Raw genomic sequence first — 17,542 nt, 5'->3', positions numbered from 1 at the left:
TTCGCTCACAGAATCGACTTCGTCTGCAGAAAACACCTGACATAAAAAAAAAAAAAAATCAAACTAGAGCAGACGCTTTAGTCGCGTTTTCTCCATTCTGTTCGCTGACGGTTCCCAACGAAGGGAAGGCGGGGAATTTTTGATGAATTGATCATTACTATTCTTGCGTTACTCTTTTAGCCGTCGTAAATGTGTTCACGCTCATTAACACAGTTTGACAGCGACAACGATGATGTTGAGGAGGAGCGGAACCCCCATGGTAAAATTGCATGTATTGCATTAAATCTATTTGTACAAATATGAATTGTTTTCTAATCCTATTTCAGAAACTCCAGAAAAGGAAATTCTTTGGGCTGCAGCTGAAGGAGATATAAATGTAATTAGAAATTTACTTCAAAATAATCCAGCTTTGGTGCATGTGAAAGATCAGGATGGCTACAGCGCTCTCCACAGAGCTTGCTATGAAAATCATGTGAATATTGTGGAATTATTACTGAAAAACAAATCCAACATTCATGCATTGACTAATGAAATGTGGCAACCATTGCATTCAGCTTGCAAATGGAATAGCAGTTTGTGTGTGACATTATTGTTGGAAAGGGGTGCAAGTATCAATGCAGTTACAAAGGGTGGGCTTACACCTCTGCATTTGGCATCATCTAATTCAACTGCTTATGAAACCTTAATTGTCTTGTTAAACCACCCATTAGTCAATCCAAGAATTTTGAGTAACAATGGTGAAACAGCTTGGGAAATTTCCCGTAGATGTGGTCCGTACTCGCGACTTTTTGATATGGTAAATGAAGCTGTCAATGAAATATAAACTCAATCATTAAGTCTGTCCTCAGTATCATTGTGTCACTTCTGAAGGTAAAGTACACAAGAAAGTTTTATAAAATAGCTTAAAATTTTTTGAATCAACCAATGGCTTTTTCTTGGGCATTTCCTCTGTAGAACTATTTGACCTGTCAAGTTCAGCATTAACTAAAGGTTTGGTAATGTTCTTGCCTGTGGAAATTCTAGAACAAAATAAAGATAATAGAAATTCTGTAAAGGTAGAGTGAAATTCCTATTTATTATTTATTTTATCTATACTACCTTTATTTCTTTTAAACTAGAAATCCTTAACTGCACAATCAGCAAGAGTCAAGGAATGCTTTATTAGAGACTGACTATCATTTAACAGTGCTTCACGAGCATGGCAATTGGTTTGATAATAAAAATAATTTTGTGTAACCTGTCTTGTTATTTAAAAAAACAGGGGGGGAGAACAATTGACATTGGAAAGGGATGAGGAGATTGGACAAAGATAATCTGAGCAATTTTCAAGGACACTTGGTATATCTTATGTACACAAGATCAAGATGGGAATCGACTTTACAGACCCTAGACACAAAAATAAGTCTTATCATGAGCCACATACATTTATATCTAGAGCGGCAAGCTGGCTTATTCTGTCTTAGGATATAGGTTTACTGGAGCATAAGGTTCTCCAGGTGCTTTTGAAGAATGAAATCCTTGACAGCACCGAAAACTTTGTTGATATTTTCGGTATCCACAGCAGTGGTAAAATGATGATAAAGCACTTGATGGCTATTACGTCGAGCAGAAACGAACATGTTTAATATGAAGGCTTGAACTTTAGACAAATCATATGGGTCGTCCTGCAAATAACATTAACGCAAATATATATTTTTAAAAATATTATTACATACAGTATACATTAATAAAAATAAAGGGATTGCATTACCTTGTAATCAGGGAAATAGTGAGCAATGTTTGACGCTCGTGTCGAAAGCTTGGCAGTGAGAAGATCTGTTTTGTTCAGGAATAGGATAAACGCAACGGACAGCAAATAACGAATGTTGACGATTGTATCAAATATGTTTATAGATTCCTCTAGCCGCTTCGTTCGTCTTAGATACAACAAAATATTAGCATCTCGAAGTAGGAATAAACTAGAATTTACGCATTTACCTGTCTTCCATTAAAACTTGGTCATACTCAGACGAGGATACCAAAAACAGGATAGCTGTTATTGAATCAAAGCACTGAAGCCACTTTTGCCTTTGTGACCGTTGGCCTCCAACATCTACGAACCGAAAAGGAATGGAATTGATGTTCATAACGAATTCTGTTACTCCTTTGGTTGCTTTGCGCGCGTGAAGGATGTCCTGATTATTCGGCAGATAGTCCTACAAATAAATAAAATAGTCTATTGAAAACGACACCAAATAGCACCGCGGATTGCCAAATGATAGCAATCCGTTATTTCCATCACCTACCTTTACAGCGATCCGTTCAAGATTTTCAAAAAAATACTTTACAGAATCACTCTGCAAAGAAAATGTGTCATTAATGTCATGTTAATTAAGACAATCTTGTCACTTTATGCGTAATAGATGATTATGACAGCTTGGTGTTACAGATTATGATAACAAATAACGAAGATACATGAAATTTGTTATATCAGTTTCAAAAACTGGAGAAAGCAGATTGTTTTGCTTAATGCTCCATAACTTTATCTGAATTGAAACTAAAATGGTAATGACATAAAATAAAAGTATGAACCTGGCTAGACTTACAAGTTGGAATTCTCTTCTTCTCTCATAAGCTTCTTGAATACCATGATCTTGCCACAGTTGTTGAATGTAGACGGCATACTCCATGAACACTTTGGTATCAAACTGCATCACATTATCTACTCGTAGAAGGAATGGTGCCAAATTTGCATTATTTTCACTCTCCCAAGGAATACATAATTTTTCCCTAGCATCCACCAGTACTCTCATGCCTCTTATGATATTCTGGTATACAATAGACTGAAACTCATGGATAGCTTCTGTTTCAAATTTAACGCCATGAATGATCCTCATCTGTTTAAGGAACGTGGATTTTCCCGACTCGCCTGCTCCAAGAAGCAAAAGTTTCACTTGGCGCCGGTTGCTCTGCTTCTCTCTTTCGATTGCTTTGTCGATCTTCAGGCTTCTCTGAATTTGTTCGATCTCTTCATCAGAATACTTCCACTGCAGACAGCAGTGAATTAGAGCGGCCATTTTTTTAGATTGAATTTCTTGTTTGTCACTTGCTCATGACACTCAAGCCGGAACAAAACGCAATTTGTTTACCCCGCCTATTTGTGTTGCAACTATCCAGAACAAGTTCAAAATGAATACGGCAATAAAAGCCAAGATATTGTTGTGTGGGGGGCGTTGCAATAGCAAAATCTTTCGCCACCATCTGGTGGCACGAAATAGCAACAATGGCCTTTTTATTTCGACCAAAACGATAGGATTCAATGAAAACAACAAAGTATAACAAAGACGAATAACTTTTTAGGCATGTTGCTAATAGATACGGTGCTACCCCTTGAGTACTTAGGCTTAGGGGGTGTGGTGTTGATCGTTTACACCCGATTTAGACCCGATCTGCTATTCAAGCAGACAAATGTATAGGCTCTTGTTTTGGGTTGGCTGGCTATAGTTCTCGTGGCAGGTTCAACATCGAAATGGATCTTAACTTCGTAGAAGGGCAAAGTCTGAGCGAAAACTGATCTGCTTGTTTGGATTGAAATGTCGCCTGTCGATCGAAAGATGGATTGCAAACTTCTACAATCTAAATTCATTCGAAATCCCTTATCTCGCACTGTCTTATCCATAATAACTACTGCAGTTACGATAATCAGTAACAAGCAACAGATTACGATACGGATACACAGAAGCCTGCAACATAAGTTGTTACATTTATTGATTCCTCGAGATGAGACATGAACTACCACTGAGTGTATGTGCAAAGTTTTGTAAGAAAACCGATAACCTGTGGACACCCACATTGGTTTTCTACATTCACTCGTACATTTTTTAAAATTGAGGTGTCATCGTGCAAACGCTTGCTATAACAGTTTGTTCTATATTTCATGGCATATGTTAAAAAGACGTAGATATGTTTTCACACTCTTAATAATTATGTATTCGAAGGATAAGATAACTTAACAACAAAAACGAATAGTGTGGAAATGGGGATATTCCGATAATAATATAGCCCCTTGTCTACAAAGTCGAATTAAAACCACGATTGCACAAAATACGTCACAGGTAACGAGATTAATCGAAGAATTATAGAAAGACCTTTCATGAATTAAAAATACCAAATAAAATACAGGCTTGAAGGACAAAAAGTAAAGTAAAAAAAAAAATCACAATACTATGATTGAACCATGTTATAAGGAAAAATGTATGGGTGAGAGAGGGAGAGAGAAACGGAAAAAAAGCATCGGGCAGGTGTCTCATCAGGACAATCGTCGGAAATGTAACATGTATGTATCACTAGTGGGTAAAATAACAATAGAATGATTATTTACTAGAACCTTTGGTACTAAGATTACTGGTATCCGGTTGGGAAAGGTAATAGTTGACGGCTCGATTGATGTCGCAGTCTGCCGCCAGGGCTAACCGTAAAAGCTCAGACCTCGACACTTCGCTGCCGAGAATATCCTCTAAAGCGGCAACGCAATTTTCCAATAGCTGTTCCTGTTGCTATATATTTAACAATAAAAAATGATAATAATAAATATATAATAAAAAAAAAAAGGAGAAATACTTTATTAGTGAAAAAAAAAAAAATTATTATCACATATTAAATTGCCAGTACCTCTTGTTCGACCTCAGCTACCACAATCCGCATTTCATTCGTCAATTCTTGTAAAAGATCAACACTCTCTTTACTACTGCTACTACTGGAACTGGTGCTGCTGCTTCGGCTACTGCTACTTCGGTCACTACTGGCGACTCCCCTGAAATGAGAATTAGTTTCTAAATGCTAAACGGCAACAAAATATGGGCATTTCCATACCACGTGTAGGACTCTCCGCCATAAGGCGACGAACTTAGCCAGTGATGCTTTGATCTAGAAATTACAAACACTTGGGTTGAACAGTAAGAAGAAATTAAATAAATACATGGTTGGCTAATACGAATTGGAATTTGACGTATGGAGCTGCACTTGCGATCGCAGATGAACAGGAAGATCTTCCAGTCCTTCCTTGTCTACCATATCTCCGTGTTTCCATATGAAGGCAATACAAGACTCCTAGTAAAAAAAAAAAATTATACAGTATAAACTCTACGCCCTTTTGTTTGATGCTGCATCACCAAAAATGACAGATTCATATTACATAATGCGAGTCGTTTAAGAAAAGCAATTCTTTATTACCTGAAGTTGGGTAGCCGACCATTGGTCAGCAATGGCCAGCATACACAACACGTTGGAGTTGTCTAAGCGAGACGTCAAAACTGTCTGACAACCACTACTGAGTTGTTCTACCTCAAAACGGTCGGCCATGATTAACAATTCTATTAGTTGCTCGTTGCTAATGGCTGTTTGATCCAAATGGTCGCCATAGAGGAAACGAAGAAACAGCGATAGCAGCTGAGCTGAACAATCAGGCAATGTAATTTTCCTTGTAATAAAAAAGCAGTATTAAAACGGTGAAATTTTCAAAGAACACATATGTAAATACCTATCAATTGCTTCTCGCATACCGGATAAGAGGGCACGATGGAACCAACGACACCTTGCAGCCAATACCACGCGATGTGCTTTAACCGCATGAACCACCTGGCTCGCATCGGCATCAGACGGAAGTACAAATTCTAAATCCGAGTTGTTCTTATTTTCCAGAAGTAGCGACACTTGGCGCGCAAGCGGGCTATTGCTTGCCATCGGCTCACGACACAATGGACCATACATACTTAGTTCACTATTCCTAAAATTTCATATGTCATGGAAACTAAATCTTATAGGTGCACACTATAATTGCTCTAAATACGTAGGCAAAGAGTCAGCTCCAGCGCAGTAGTCGGCATTAGTGGGAGAAGCTGCAAATTGTGTGGTCGACGGTCCAGAGTTGTCTAATAGTTCAAGTGCAACAAGTGACAAGTTCAGTTCTTCTCGTTGAACCAAATCGCAGACTTGCTGAAGTAAGGCGCGAACATTGGGCTCCGTTTTAAGCTCTCTCAAATGATTAATTGTTTGGCTCTGTCAATAATTATTTTCATTTAAACTAAATCGAAAATCGAAAATCGGAAAGGAAGTATGTCTTACTATTTTTGAAGAAACATTATAAAAGGTGAATTGAAATTCAGCCATTGTCAGAGATACGTCCAGGGAGGCAATTATTTCTTCTAAACGGAAGATAACTAACGGAATCTCTTCGACAAACAGTTTGATATTCCGCATAACAGAACGCACTTGTGAAGATACAGTCATTTCCGTATACTTTTCTCTAAAAGGTGTAGAGAAATTTTAAGCTGTGAATTACAATGTTAAAACTAAACTAAATAACTTTTTATGAGAAAGAAATTTGACGGCCAGTAAAAGCTTTTCGTGCAAGTTCTTCAGTTTGTGAGCTTCTTTGTCTAGCAGGGTATCAGCGATGCAGTGACCTGTTAAAGTTTGGGCCCGGAAAGAAAAAACTATTTGTTCTGTGATATTTTTACATTCTACGGCTAATGCCCAAATGACAGACAAGGCGCCCTCCACCTGAAATTAAAGCACAATGAGTTTAGTCGTGAGACAATCATGAGATGAACTATGAAGAGATAACCTCTGGTGCTATGTAGCTGGCTAGGACAAAGTTTTGACTTGCTGAAAGTCCACCAATAAGATTGCGGAAGCATTTCAGAAGGCGGTAAACCTGTGAAACGAAAATCGGTAGACGGGAACGAAAAAAGGTCACAATCTCCCGGCGTTCTTCAGATGAGAAATCCGTTTTATGTTTTGTGAAAGTCACGCACAACTGGACAAACCGAACAACAACTAGGACACCCTCTCTGCGTAAAGTATTAAACCAGTGCATGAAACCACGTATTTGATTTGTTAAGAGAAATATTGTTGTACCCTAAACTTTGTTTGACTGACTGCCACAAGCGAGCAGCATTAACAAGCATGTCTGCTTCATTGCTACTTTCAAACAATGAGATCATACGTTCGAGCGAAGCATGAATGTTTTTAACCAGGCAGTGAAGCTCAGCCCGTGCAACTGTGTTTTTCAGAAAAGATTGGCACAACCTAACCAGGTTTTCCAATGCTGGCTGATTTTGGAAGTGCTCAATGCACAATTTAGCTGTTTGGCTGCTTAATGTTGATGGAAGATGGTAAGAGTAGCTGAAATGTAACACTGTAGAAAGTACAGCTTCTGGCAATCCATCTAAGGATTGCCAATCAAAGTCACCTAGACTAAGGGAGAGAATTGTTCTGTGTACCTGAAACTATTTCAAAAATGAATTAGTAAAACTAAAAAACCACACATATTAAAACATACTATATGGCCATTTTCTGCACACAGTTCAAAGTCAGAAAAATAACCCTCTTCAAGTGCATGTGTAAGACTGAATGAATTGTCTAAAACACTTTGGCTCTTGGTAGTAATTTTTTTGCATGTTAAAATGATCCAGGAGTCAAAGCAAAGAATCAATTCTTGGTGAGAAGGTTTTTCTACCTAACATACAAAAAAGAATTGTAATAACAACTTAAAGTTTATTATATAACAATAACATCCTACTCGAAATTCAATAACACTTCCTTTGAATCCAGCAAAGCGGATGAAGGTTGAAAAAGATGACGAGTAGACTTCATAGGTATCACAGAACGAAGGAGGGAAATCAACGTTGCGTTCATTTTGCCAAAATACAGAACCTCCTTTATCTAACGAAAATTCGATTCCCTTTAAATTCGGTAAGCTGCTGCCGTCTGCTGCATGAGCCTGACATTCGACTATCTAACGAAGCGAATTTGCAATTCATTAAACATGTGAACAAAGGAATAACAACAGTAATACTACCAGCCAAGTTCCTTGAAGTTGTTTTGAACCAGAATATCGAGCCATTCTGCCGTTTGGTAGCTAGATGTCAAGGAAAACTTGGCCTGTCTTTGTGCCGACCATTTAAGTGTGTACTTTTTGACTTTCTGTCACGTCAACCGTTGCTACCATCTAGTGGTAAATTCTTGATTCGAGACATTTTTGCTTTCATAACAAAAATTAAAAAATAAACGTTGCTTTTAGGGTTAAAGGCCTCGAGAATTACTGAACGTTGGAGGAAATGATTAAAAGGGAGAGCTATTGCAAACCACTTCATCATAGGTCTATATGGTGATACAAGCAATCATGCATGAATCTCGAAGATACAAATCGTACGGGTATTATGGCTGCTTGCCTATAATACCTGCATGTATTACATGCATGAACGGTTTCAGGATACGGCATACATTATCTTCGTTTTTTGGGTTGTTTAAAACGATTAGATGGTTGTTTTCCATTATTAATTACAAAAACTCCTAGCTCAGCTAATTACTGTGTGATTCCTGAAAGATGAAGATTCCAGTCACGGTTCACGGATCGAAGTTGTGCAGCTATGTATATAATGGCTTCATTCCAAATATAGGACGACTGTAATTTATAGCTATCTTTTAATGCCTTTTATCCTTATCCACCAAAATTCAAAGATCACTTGAGGCAAAATAAATTATTTGACTAGCCTAAAAAGAACGTATCTATAAAACGCTAATTGGTTTTCCTGTTAATTCGCCAACAGTCACCCCAAGGTGATGCGAACAGCTAGAGCAATCTGTTCTCGGAGGGAGCAAAGATTAAAACCTCATGCAATTGTTTTTTTGTTTTTTTTTAACCTAAATTTTATGTTCCTTTCAAATTCGAGTATGTTTCTAGGATGCAATGGTTTCCATTTTATAAAATAATTAAATAAGCTAACTCCCAATTATATCGGAACTTTTTGATCAGAGACAGAAATACCGATTAGAACGAACAACGAACTTGTGCGGTTCACCTCAATAAAGTAAAAATGGCGGAAGGCAAAATTTTTGGGTATCAATTTAATATTGCAGTAGATTTAGGAAGTCGGATGAAACACAACAAGCGTTTCGGTTGAAATTAGAAAAGTATCGAAACATTATTAGAAGATGGAGTAGATACGATGGCTAGTTTGTAGCGATTTTTCAGTGCAATTTGGGCAAATAATAGAAAATGAAGGCCAACATGTTTGTAGATGCCAGATGTAGAGCTTATTTTTTGAAGTAACTTAGAAACCATACAGCTGCATTTGATTTTTCATGTCGTCCATAGTGGTATCTCCAAACTGGGCACTATGCTTTTGCATCAGCTTGTAGATAGCTTCCATTTGTTCACTTTCAACCCTTTAAAAGGAGCAAGGAAAAGTGGCAAATCATGAAAAGGTTATCTCATTCATGAATTATATAAATACTTGTATTATTTTCATTACTGTTTTTCCAAGAGTTTCACTTCTTCAGGAAGTTTTTCTTCCAATTGTTTGGCCAATTGTAGTGGTTTTCTTGAGCTCAGAAATTGAATTTCTTCAATTTTTTGCTCCTCATTGGTTGGAGGTGAACAGGGGATGATGTTTTTCCCATTCCAAAGACATGTCAGTGTTAAGCAGATAATGGCAAAGACAGTAGAGATGAAGTAATAAACAGAGGTATCTTCCCAGAAAATTGCCAACATGGTTTAAATCAGATAACAGTATTTGTTTTTGCGAGATGAATATTCTAATTCAAACTGTGGTATTAAAGGATGAAAAACTTTTTGGTCAAGAAAATCGAAAGCAGATTGCTGTATCCCTTTGAAAGTTGTGTGAATGTTCTCACTATCGTTTTCATTAATGGCTTTTAATAGGTTTTCAACAAAAACCCTATTGCTCAAGCAGCGATCAACCCTATCTTCAGAATCAGCTCCAATGGCAATATGCTTTTCAAAACACTCTCTTATGGCAATCAATTCATGCTGTTGATTATCTGGGGCTGAAATGATTTCATTCACAGAATTGTAGAATGTCCAATACTTGTTGAATTCAGGATGTTGGATCAAGTATGACTGGAAAAAGATTTGACCTTCATCTGAAGATATCAAAGCGCTAAGTTTGCACTCTCGCACAACCTTCTTCAGGGTTTTTGTTGGTATTGATTTCAGATCCGGATCAGCCATCAACCCTCTACAGTATTTGAATAGCGGTTATATGGTTAAGCAAGTTTCCTGCCCCTGGAGATAACGATAGGTTGTAGAAGGTTTAAGAAGAAATGTTTATCGCCGACCGTCTTGTTTAACCTAAATGGATCGCTTAGTATAAAATAAGTTTTGATCACGTTTGGCTAATTTTTCACGTTGACCGTCCGGCAACAAACTATTTATAAAAGAATGGGTTGGGCGTTTTTCTTCCACATTGTTTTGGTTTGGCTGAGCTAGCAAGTAAGGGAATCTAGCGGACAAAAGCAACAACTATATTTAATTAAAAATTACGTCGAAAATTCGTTCGATCACCACATTCACGAGACGTTCAAGTATACACGAATGATAGCTAGATTCTGTTAAGATAATGATGATGTTAAGTTAAGTTAGATTTTTTTTTCATGGTAGTGCTAGTCCAAACAAATGGTGAGAACAGAATAAATTAATATGTAATATGCATACTTGCATAGCAATATAGCATGAATCACCCCGCTTGATAGTGGTACGCGGAGTAGTATGCATAATCTATAACTTTTTTGGTCAAACTGACGGTTTCCAGGCCAACTCGTTCAAGTGAGTCGACTAGCCATTCGTACTCAATGCGGTGATAAATTATGAGTAGCTGAGATCCGCCTGGCTGACTTAACCACCACAGTTTGCGTGCATCTTTGAGCTATTTCCGAATGCGATTTGAAAGATATACAGACGGTGGTCTTGGTGTTATCGATCCAGTGAACCATTAATACCTGGATTAGAATGCGGTTTCGTAATTTATATATCGAAAATATTATATGCATTCCCCAAGAAAAGGTCAAGTCTGTCGTAAATTTATTGCTCATCCGCAAGAAACTGGAAATGATTAAGTTGCCAATGACAATTGTTGACAAAAGAGGGCGAATGGCAGTACACAAAGCCGTTTATTTCGTTTCAAGGAAATCAAAGTACATAAAAAACACACATCAATGTATCGGGGAGGGGAATGTATTTGTCGAGAATGGGTAAAAAAGTATGAAAAATTCTCCACCGTGCATCAGCGTATTACATTACTTTACTCCTTTTCCTATCAAATATGGTGAAAAAGGTTTTTTTTTTTCCTTTTTTTTTTTTTTTAATTCTGGGCCGTATATGAATAAACAAACAAACAAAAAAGAAGCAGTACAGGGCCACAGGAGGAGCAAATTTGTTTTTTTCTGAGGGAACTGCTGGAGAATGGATTCTTTATTTACACATCGGCACAATGGATTGTGGCCTGTAAGACCCAATCTTTAAACTACAGAAAATGTATTTTTGTTGTTGCTTATTATGACGACAAATCTGGTTAAAAAAACAAACAAAAAAACAATCGAGCATGGAAAACAAAATCTGCAAGAGAGCGCATCGTCCGGATTTAAAACATACTGTCGATTCGCTTGTTGGAACATGAAAAATGTAAAAAAACGGAAAACTGCATAGAGAGAAGGCCGTCGAGTCATTAAAAACGATCCTTTTGTTTGTATCGTGTTTTACTTTCTTTTCTTTTTCTTTTAGTAATTGTACGGTCCGTACTGCGATCCGTAGGCGTAAGGTCCTGGATAAGCGTAGCCATAAGCATACTGCTGTTTTTGAGGATAAACTGCCGTGGGGAGAAGCACATAAAAAAAAAAAAGAAGAAAAACATGAAACATCGTCAGTCCATTACACCACTAGGAAGCTTCGTGATCAATTAGAATCAACGAGACTGTGGGTGGGTGAACGCACGGGAGCGCAACGTTATCTCAAAAGTTTTTTACAACTCTGAAGTTTTCTTTTTTTTCCTACGTAGCCCGTCTGCCATCTGGCGTCTTTTTTTAAAACGTCAGACGTCTTGATCAAGCCACCCTTTCACTAACAATGACATGACACTATGTAGTACCCGCGTTTGTGCTACAACAAATCATCACGACCGAAAATCATCCCTTTTTTTTGCGTGAAAAGAAAAGACTGACAGTGGTCTGCTTATGGGAGCTACACAACATAGTAGACAGGATGTGCAGCTCTGATCGTGACAGCTTGACTTCTCACGGTAGTTTTTCTACCTTTTTTTTCCCCTGTCTTGTTTGACATTTTGAAGGAGAAACAAGAGCAATTAAAGAAAAAAAAATTATGGGGATTTAAAGACATAACTAGAATGACGTTGAGCAATAAATAAATATTAAAAACAATAATGTTACCAGGCATGAGGTATTGCATATTGACGGCCTCTTCCTTTTCGCGTTCACGGCGCAGGCAAATAGCGGCGCAGGAGAAAAGGATGGACGAGATGAGAGCGAAACCCACTCCAATCCAGGCAATCATGTACGACCTGTTCACGTAGACGATAATGGATTAAAAATAAGATTTAGTTTTTTTATTTTGAAACGTCGAGGGGGAAAGAAAGGGGTTTTACCAGTCGTAATCGATTTTGGAAGCATCTTTCAAGACCTGCGTGCAAAAAACGAAAATCAAGACAACTCCCGTTAATACATTGGCATTGAGCGTCTTACTGTAAAGTTCACGATTTAATGTTACACAGTCACACAATATAGTCTAGAGCAAAATCCGAATAAGGGAAAGAAACGGGACGATCCAAGCCCTAGCCAAAGTTGATTACGGTAGCCGAGTAAATCAAATCAAGTTTCTCGCGTGTGTTTCTTTTCTTTCCCATTGTCTTTTTTTTTCCTTCTTCTTTGTTTTCTGTTTTATAGGGCAACCATACCAGCGTTGACCCCATAGCGGAACACTACATTTTTTACGACCGGTAATTTTCTTTATACTAACAATTAATACCGTTGGATGAGGCGAAAATTCAGGAAAAGGTAAAGTCAAAGAAAAAAATTGCGAAAAGGCAACCTATTATTTACGGAAAAATAGATATATGTGTAACGGGGCAGTCAACTGTTATCGGGTAACAACAAAAAAGAGTAGAACCACTCGATAGACCGGTTCTTTACAATGAGGTCGAACGTGAGTCGCCAGCATGGCATTCTTCTTTTTTTTTCTTGCTCCCCTTCAAACATCAAAGTTGATTTAACAACTTCTTCCCTCTCTCCTTTACATCTTTTTTTGGATACATTATTTCGGTGCACTGAATGAACGGCCGTATGGAGAAAGACGTGACAGGACACACGAGAAATCGGGAACAAACACACACACAAACACAAAGAAAAAATCTGTCTCGATTTAATTCTTTACCTTGGGGCGGAGGAACTCGCGCTCACCAACAAGTTTCTCGTTTTCGTAAAATTCAACTCCGTGCCACAGACCCATGCCGCCAGCGCTAAACAGACCTGAAAAATGTAAAAAAACAAACAAACAAAATCAAAAACAAATACATTTCTTCATAATGAAACAACAGTTTTTGTTGCAGCCCTCATTCATTTCTTCTCTTTGAAGACAAATGCATAAAAAGAGAATCTAGATCAAATTTCGCAAAACTTATTTTTTTAAAAGGAAAGACAAAAGTTCAAACACCTTGAAGCTAAAAGTAAACGACTTGAAACGAAAATACTTACAGGCGAGGAGCATGAGGATAGCAGTGCTGGTTATGTTACCGGCGCCGCGGCGCCAACAGCCGACAACTCCCGTCCAAAAGGCCACAAAGTCAAAGAAGAAGGACACGATGAAGAGAGCAATCATAGCTCGTCCCATATCTGTTTTGAACGATTAAAAATAATTATAAAATGTCTGCAAAGATGCGGTTGAGAAATGTAAACTTACGAAGTCGGGCCATGGCATCTTCGCTAAAAGATTTAGTGTCGCCCTTATTGTCGGGAATGTAATAGTCGATGTTGGTGCAGATGGTCTCGACCGGCGAACGATAGGTTTCCACTAAATAAAATTCAAATAAAAATGCAAATTTTATTCAAAAAAGTCCAAAGCGTGAAATTCGAAAATACGAGAAAACTAGAATTTCGGGGATGACTTGTACAAGACAGGTGGGTTTCTGCAAACAGAATAAAAACAAGAGAAAATGAGGACACCATTTCCTGTTTCTAGCCCGCATCCGATGCGTAACGTCCATATACAAAGAAAAAACCTGACAGCCGACCAGGAACAAGTCGACCCGTCAATAATTTACGTCAGTGCCAAAGTCTGCACCCAAGCAATTCTAGCGTCTACCATAAATTACAGTTAACTCGACCATTGCACACAAACAACACGAAAGACGACGGTCATTTTCATTGTTCTACCTTTCAAAGTTTTTGTCACGCGGGGAAAGCAGCGGTTTGTGCTCAATTCAAACACCGTGACTTCTTCATTTTTCATTCTCGGTTGCTTAACAATTCTCTTTTATTTTTTATTCCTACGCAATTGAAAAATAAATAAAAGGCATTTTCATTCTACTGGGTCACCGAATTTGTATAGTCGACTTCCTTAGCGGTACAATATCCTCCTCTTCATCTTCTCCGTTGAATTTGGTGTTATTCTTCAAAGGTATCCATTAGTAAAGGAAATTGAATTGACGGCGACTCGAAGAGCAGCACTCGGGAGTGTTTTTGAGTTTCTCTTGTAACCCCGAAGACTCCCATTTGCCACAATTGCAGGTAGGAAAAGATTGAAGTACACCCAATTTAGCAGAGAGAAAGTGCGGAAGGGGAGCCCGTTTCTTTTTGTTTTTTCAAAAAGAAACATTTTCTTTCGCTCTAAAAATCAGGAATAAATCAAGTAGACACCTAGGTGCCCGACATACACCGTACATGCCCTTAATTTTTCACGTACAAACTAGCCAAAGGGGGTCATCTTCTACAAGAACCATCTACATTCAATTGGTGCATTTAAAAAACCCGTTATCTTGACCTGCAAACAAACAAACCCGACGAATATGTAGAGAAACTCTATACAATTGTAAATCCTCCTCTTGAAATTTGGCGACTAGAAAAAAAAAATTCTTGGAAATCAGGTACACCTTTTCTTTATCGTATAGGTATTTTTTTTTCTCACACTATTTTTTCGTATCTAACCATAGAGGATGTCTCACGATGTAAAACAACAACAAACAATTCGGGAGAGGAAAAAAAAAAAAGAATTTGTTAGACCGACAATTGTTATGTGTGTGTTTTATGTCAGAAACCGTGCGTCTGACCTGAAAAACCAAAGTCCAACTTAGCGGCATTTCGTTGCACAGAGAACCGGATGACTCTATACAGCTGTTCAGTTACTTTGGAAACCTTATAACCCAGTTGTAAAAAAAAAAAAAAGGCAAACAGTGAACAAACAAATCCCTCGGCGCATGAGATTATTTTGTTTGCTGTTTACCTTTTAGTTTCTATGCAAAGTCTATTGAACCCGACAAGAAAACAGAATTATCTTCCAAACACTTAAAAATGAAGCTAAGCATTTAATGTGACATCTTATTAATGTTACTCGCCATGGGGATAGAAATCACCTAATCAAACTTTTGAAAGATCTTATTTAGATAAAGCCCAAATGTTCCATCAAAAGATTTCAGTCCCGTACCGCGAGTCCTTTCACGGAGATTGTAACCGCCCTTGAACTTGAAAAGCTTTAAATTCAAAACGCCTATAGACGTGAATAAAAAAAAAAAGGGTTTTTAATGTTTGTTGAAGAAATACGACATCAAATGTTTGGCCAAGTCTTCCCTCTTAATAAGTCAAGCTTGACGAAAAAAAACTCCCATCTATTTAACAACTTCGCTTCTCTTTATTCTGAATGTTACGACTGAAGTAAAAAAAAAAAAAAAACTCCCAGGAAAAAAAAATTCCAAAGACCGTCAAGGTTTTTTTTCTTCTTCGGGATTCTCCCACTCCACCCACCACATCCTTTTCAACAGATTTTCTTTTTTTCCTTTGGTCGACACATACCTAGAAAAATACTGACTCGGATCTACACAAGACAAAAGAGTAGTGAAAACCACATTTTTCCCCCGGTCAATTATAATTCGTTTTAGAGCGAGCGCAAGGTCTTGGTCTGAGAACCGATAATTTTTTTTTTTTTTTTAAGGAATTCAATTTTTAACGAAGAAAGACATTGGATACTTTTTAAACGCATGCTGCTATTGTGAGCCACTTTTGTTATTTACACGTTTTAATGGGATAATAATCAACAGGTCGCTGAACTGTTTTCCTTTTTTAACTCTTAAGGTGTTCCTTGTCACCTTCCATTACCTTTGGAGATTACCCAATCGCGACCGACAGTTTGTTTTAAAAAAGGGAGGACAGAAAAATAAGAAATGTAAAACAAAAAAACAAAAAAAGAAGGAAACGTTATTCAAAAAAGGTACTGACCTCCTTTAGGGATTTTCTTGTCGTCAAAGCAAATACGGAAGAGTCCTTTGGTTCTGGAAAAATATAGAATGTTGCTCTCCAGTTCACCTTGCAACGCCAAATCGCCTCGTGTCACCTGAGGCTGTAATCAATCAACAACAAAAGAATTGCAGCCATTTTCTTACGAAAAACAAAACAAAAGAAAAAAAATGGTGATAACACATATGTGGGTGGTTAGGTATGATGAGATTTCACGTGAAAAAAGAAAATGCAATCACACTAGACACACCTCCAGTAGAAAAGTTTGCAATTCAATTTTTCCAACGTTCTTGACATTTTGATTTTAATGGCTGCCACTAGACCAAGCCGTGAAGAAACTTGAGGTTTTTAGTTGTTTTTTTGTCTTGAAAGAGAAAATAACTTGGCGTGCATCAATCTTTCACGCTAGTCTCTTCATTTTCAAAAGAAATAAAAATTGTTTTCGCCCTTCTTTCTTTTTGTTTCTCGTCTCAAAAGTGCCAACGCCCTCTACATGCACGCCATATGGCGCCATAGGTGCGAAGCAGAACGAGCCGCCATATTAAAGTCAAAGAAGCGAACAAGAAAATAACCACAACACAAATTTGTTTTATGCCCCTCCCCCCCCAAAAAAAACGAAATAATAATTTTAAAAATAAAATTACCTCGAGTTTTAGACGATCAATAGTAATCCGACTCCAATTATCCGTGGAGAAGGCGATGGCGATCAACGCCACTGAGATCACGGCGGCGATCGTAGCCAACGAGAGAGTATAAGCCGAACAAGGCATCTTTTAATTTGTTTCGTTTGAGTTCTGGTTCTCTTTTTTTTTTTTTACTACGCTAATAATTCCGTTTCCAGTTTTGTTGGTGGTTAAGAGTTTTTGGTTAACGATATTCCATCAAAGCCTCTCCCACATTTAGAAAAATACAACGAAAAAAAAACAAAACAAGATGGCGTACACTCAAGGTGATTGACGACGAGGAATTGAGACACAGATCGACGAGGATCTTCCAAGAAAGATTTTTCGGGTGCCAATGAAACTTTCAAATCCTTTTCTTTTAAGAAAATGGTGAAATGAAAAGTTTCTTTGCAAATTTTTTAAAATGGGACTATGAAATATCCTGAGCTAATAGGCTTCGTTATTCGAGCAAAGGAAACAACGAATTTTTCAGTTTAGCCAACGAAAAAAACTGAAGAGTTTTAAGAAAACACTTGCTGTTGGCTTCACAGTTGCTGGACGACTGATTCGAGGTCTAGCTGCCT

The 17,542-nt window shown here is 37.7% G+C and overlaps 5 protein-coding genes across 6 annotated transcripts; 1 reads left to right on the top strand and 4 right to left on the bottom strand.

Moving 5' to 3' along the window:
- The first annotated feature begins 46 nt into the window (after positions 1–46).
- LOC116919474 (ankyrin repeat domain-containing protein 49) lies at positions 47–1,236 on the top strand. Of its 2 annotated transcripts, XR_004391909.2 has the most exons (4): positions 48–259; positions 327–870; positions 955–1,055; positions 1,119–1,236. XR_004391909.2 is itself a non-coding variant. In XM_032925472.2 (2 exons), the coding sequence occupies exons 1-2, from the start codon at positions 190–192 to the stop codon at positions 821–823; spliced, it is 567 nt and encodes a 188-aa protein (XP_032781363.2). In that variant the 5' UTR covers positions 47–189; the 3' UTR covers positions 824–898. The 2 variants fall into 2 exon arrangements, 1 of the variants encoding a protein (XP_032781363.2); XM_032925472.2 differs by lacking the exons at positions 955–1,055; positions 1,119–1,236 and having other exon boundaries at positions 47–259; positions 327–898.
- On the bottom strand, positions 1,142–3,471 carry LOC116919473 (guanine nucleotide-binding protein subunit alpha homolog). The gene is made up of 5 exons (XM_032925471.2): positions 2,586–3,471; positions 2,286–2,336; positions 1,978–2,195; positions 1,751–1,916; positions 1,142–1,664 (listed from the first exon to the last, which is right to left on the bottom strand). Exons 1-5 carry the CDS (start codon positions 3,054–3,056, stop codon positions 1,473–1,475), a joined length of 1,098 nt encoding a protein of 365 aa, XP_032781362.1. The 5' UTR covers positions 3,057–3,471; the 3' UTR covers positions 1,142–1,472.
- A 474-nt stretch (positions 3,472–3,945) lies between these two features.
- LOC116919472 lies at positions 3,946–7,980 on the bottom strand. The gene is made up of 14 exons (XM_032925470.2): positions 7,841–7,980; positions 7,562–7,777; positions 7,322–7,498; positions 6,898–7,268; positions 6,605–6,830; positions 6,344–6,540; positions 6,103–6,283; positions 5,828–6,036; positions 5,519–5,764; positions 5,212–5,458; positions 4,973–5,088; positions 4,852–4,905; positions 4,651–4,792; positions 3,946–4,535 (listed from the first exon to the last, which is right to left on the bottom strand). The coding sequence occupies exons 1-14, from the start codon at positions 7,883–7,885 to the stop codon at positions 4,353–4,355; spliced, it is 2,610 nt and encodes an 869-aa protein (XP_032781361.2). The 5' UTR covers positions 7,886–7,980; the 3' UTR covers positions 3,946–4,352.
- An 894-nt stretch (positions 7,981–8,874) lies between these two features.
- On the bottom strand, positions 8,875–9,543 carry LOC116918488. The gene is made up of 2 exons (XM_032924212.2): positions 9,297–9,543; positions 8,875–9,210 (listed from the first exon to the last, which is right to left on the bottom strand). The coding sequence occupies exons 1-2, from the start codon at positions 9,533–9,535 to the stop codon at positions 9,096–9,098; spliced, it is 354 nt and encodes a 117-aa protein (XP_032780103.1). The 5' UTR covers positions 9,536–9,543; the 3' UTR covers positions 8,875–9,095.
- Positions 9,544–10,934: 1,391 nt separating this feature from the next.
- Positions 10,935–17,542, bottom strand: LOC116918967. The gene is made up of 8 exons (XM_032924787.2): positions 16,941–17,542; positions 16,279–16,399; positions 13,751–13,861; positions 13,546–13,683; positions 13,226–13,320; positions 12,441–12,475; positions 12,226–12,356; positions 10,935–11,648 (listed from the first exon to the last, which is right to left on the bottom strand). The coding sequence occupies exons 1-8, from the start codon at positions 17,064–17,066 to the stop codon at positions 11,560–11,562; spliced, it is 846 nt and encodes a 281-aa protein (XP_032780678.1). The 5' UTR covers positions 17,067–17,542; the 3' UTR covers positions 10,935–11,559.

Source organism: Daphnia magna, linkage group LG3 (assembly GCF_020631705.1).
Source record: "Daphnia magna isolate NIES linkage group LG3, ASM2063170v1.1, whole genome shotgun sequence".
NCBI classification, from domain to species: domain Eukaryota; kingdom Metazoa; phylum Arthropoda; class Branchiopoda; order Diplostraca; family Daphniidae; genus Daphnia; species Daphnia magna.
This window is presented reverse-complemented; position numbering and strand designations above follow the sequence as displayed.

Excerpts from the sequence above, each read along its gene's own strand:
- LOC116919474 (XM_032925472.2), top strand. The coding sequence starts at position 190 with ATGTGTTCACGCTCATTAACACAGTTTGACAGCGACAACGATGATGTT. Across the intron at positions 260-326 it reads GGAGGAGCGGAACCCCCATG|AAACTCCAGAAAAGGAAATT; the intron begins GTAAAATTGCAT and ends ATCCTATTTCAG.
- LOC116919473 (XM_032925471.2), bottom strand. The coding sequence starts at position 3,056 with ATGGCCGCTCTAATTCACTGCTGTCTGCAGTGGAAGTATTCTGATGAA. Across the intron at positions 2,196-2,285 it reads TTGAACGGATCGCTGTAAAG|GACTATCTGCCGAATAATCA; the intron begins GTAGGTGATGGA and ends ATTTATTTGTAG. Across the intron at positions 1,917-1,977 it reads CAAGTTTTAATGGAAGACAG|ACGAACGAAGCGGCTAGAGG; the intron begins GTAAATGCGTAA and ends GTTGTATCTAAG.
- LOC116919472 (XM_032925470.2), bottom strand. The coding sequence starts at position 7,885 with ATGGCTCGATATTCTGGTTCAAAACAACTTCAAGGAACTTGGCTG. Across the intron at positions 6,831-6,897 it reads TCAGTCAAACAAAGTTTAGG|AGAGGGTGTCCTAGTTGTTG; the intron begins GTACAACAATAT and ends TACTTTACGCAG. Across the intron at positions 6,037-6,102 it reads ATAATGTTTCTTCAAAAATA|AGCCAAACAATTAATCATTT; the intron begins GTAAGACATACT and ends AATTATTGACAG.
- LOC116918488 (XM_032924212.2), bottom strand. The coding sequence starts at position 9,535 with ATGTTGGCAATTTTCTGGGAAGATACCTCTGTTTATTACTTCATCTCT. Across the intron at positions 9,211-9,296 it reads GTGAAACTCTTGGAAAAACA|GGTTGAAAGTGAACAAATGG; the intron begins GTAATGAAAATA and ends CTCCTTTTAAAG.
- LOC116918967 (XM_032924787.2), bottom strand. The coding sequence starts at position 17,066 with ATGCCTTGTTCGGCTTATACTCTCTCGTTGGCTACGATCGCCGCCGTG. Across the intron at positions 13,321-13,545 it reads TATCCTCATGCTCCTCGCCT|GTCTGTTTAGCGCTGGCGGC; the intron begins GTAAGTATTTTC and ends TACATTTTTCAG. Across the intron at positions 12,476-13,225 it reads GCGAGTTCCTCCGCCCCAAG|GTCTTGAAAGATGCTTCCAA; the intron begins GTAAAGAATTAA and ends TTTTGCACGCAG.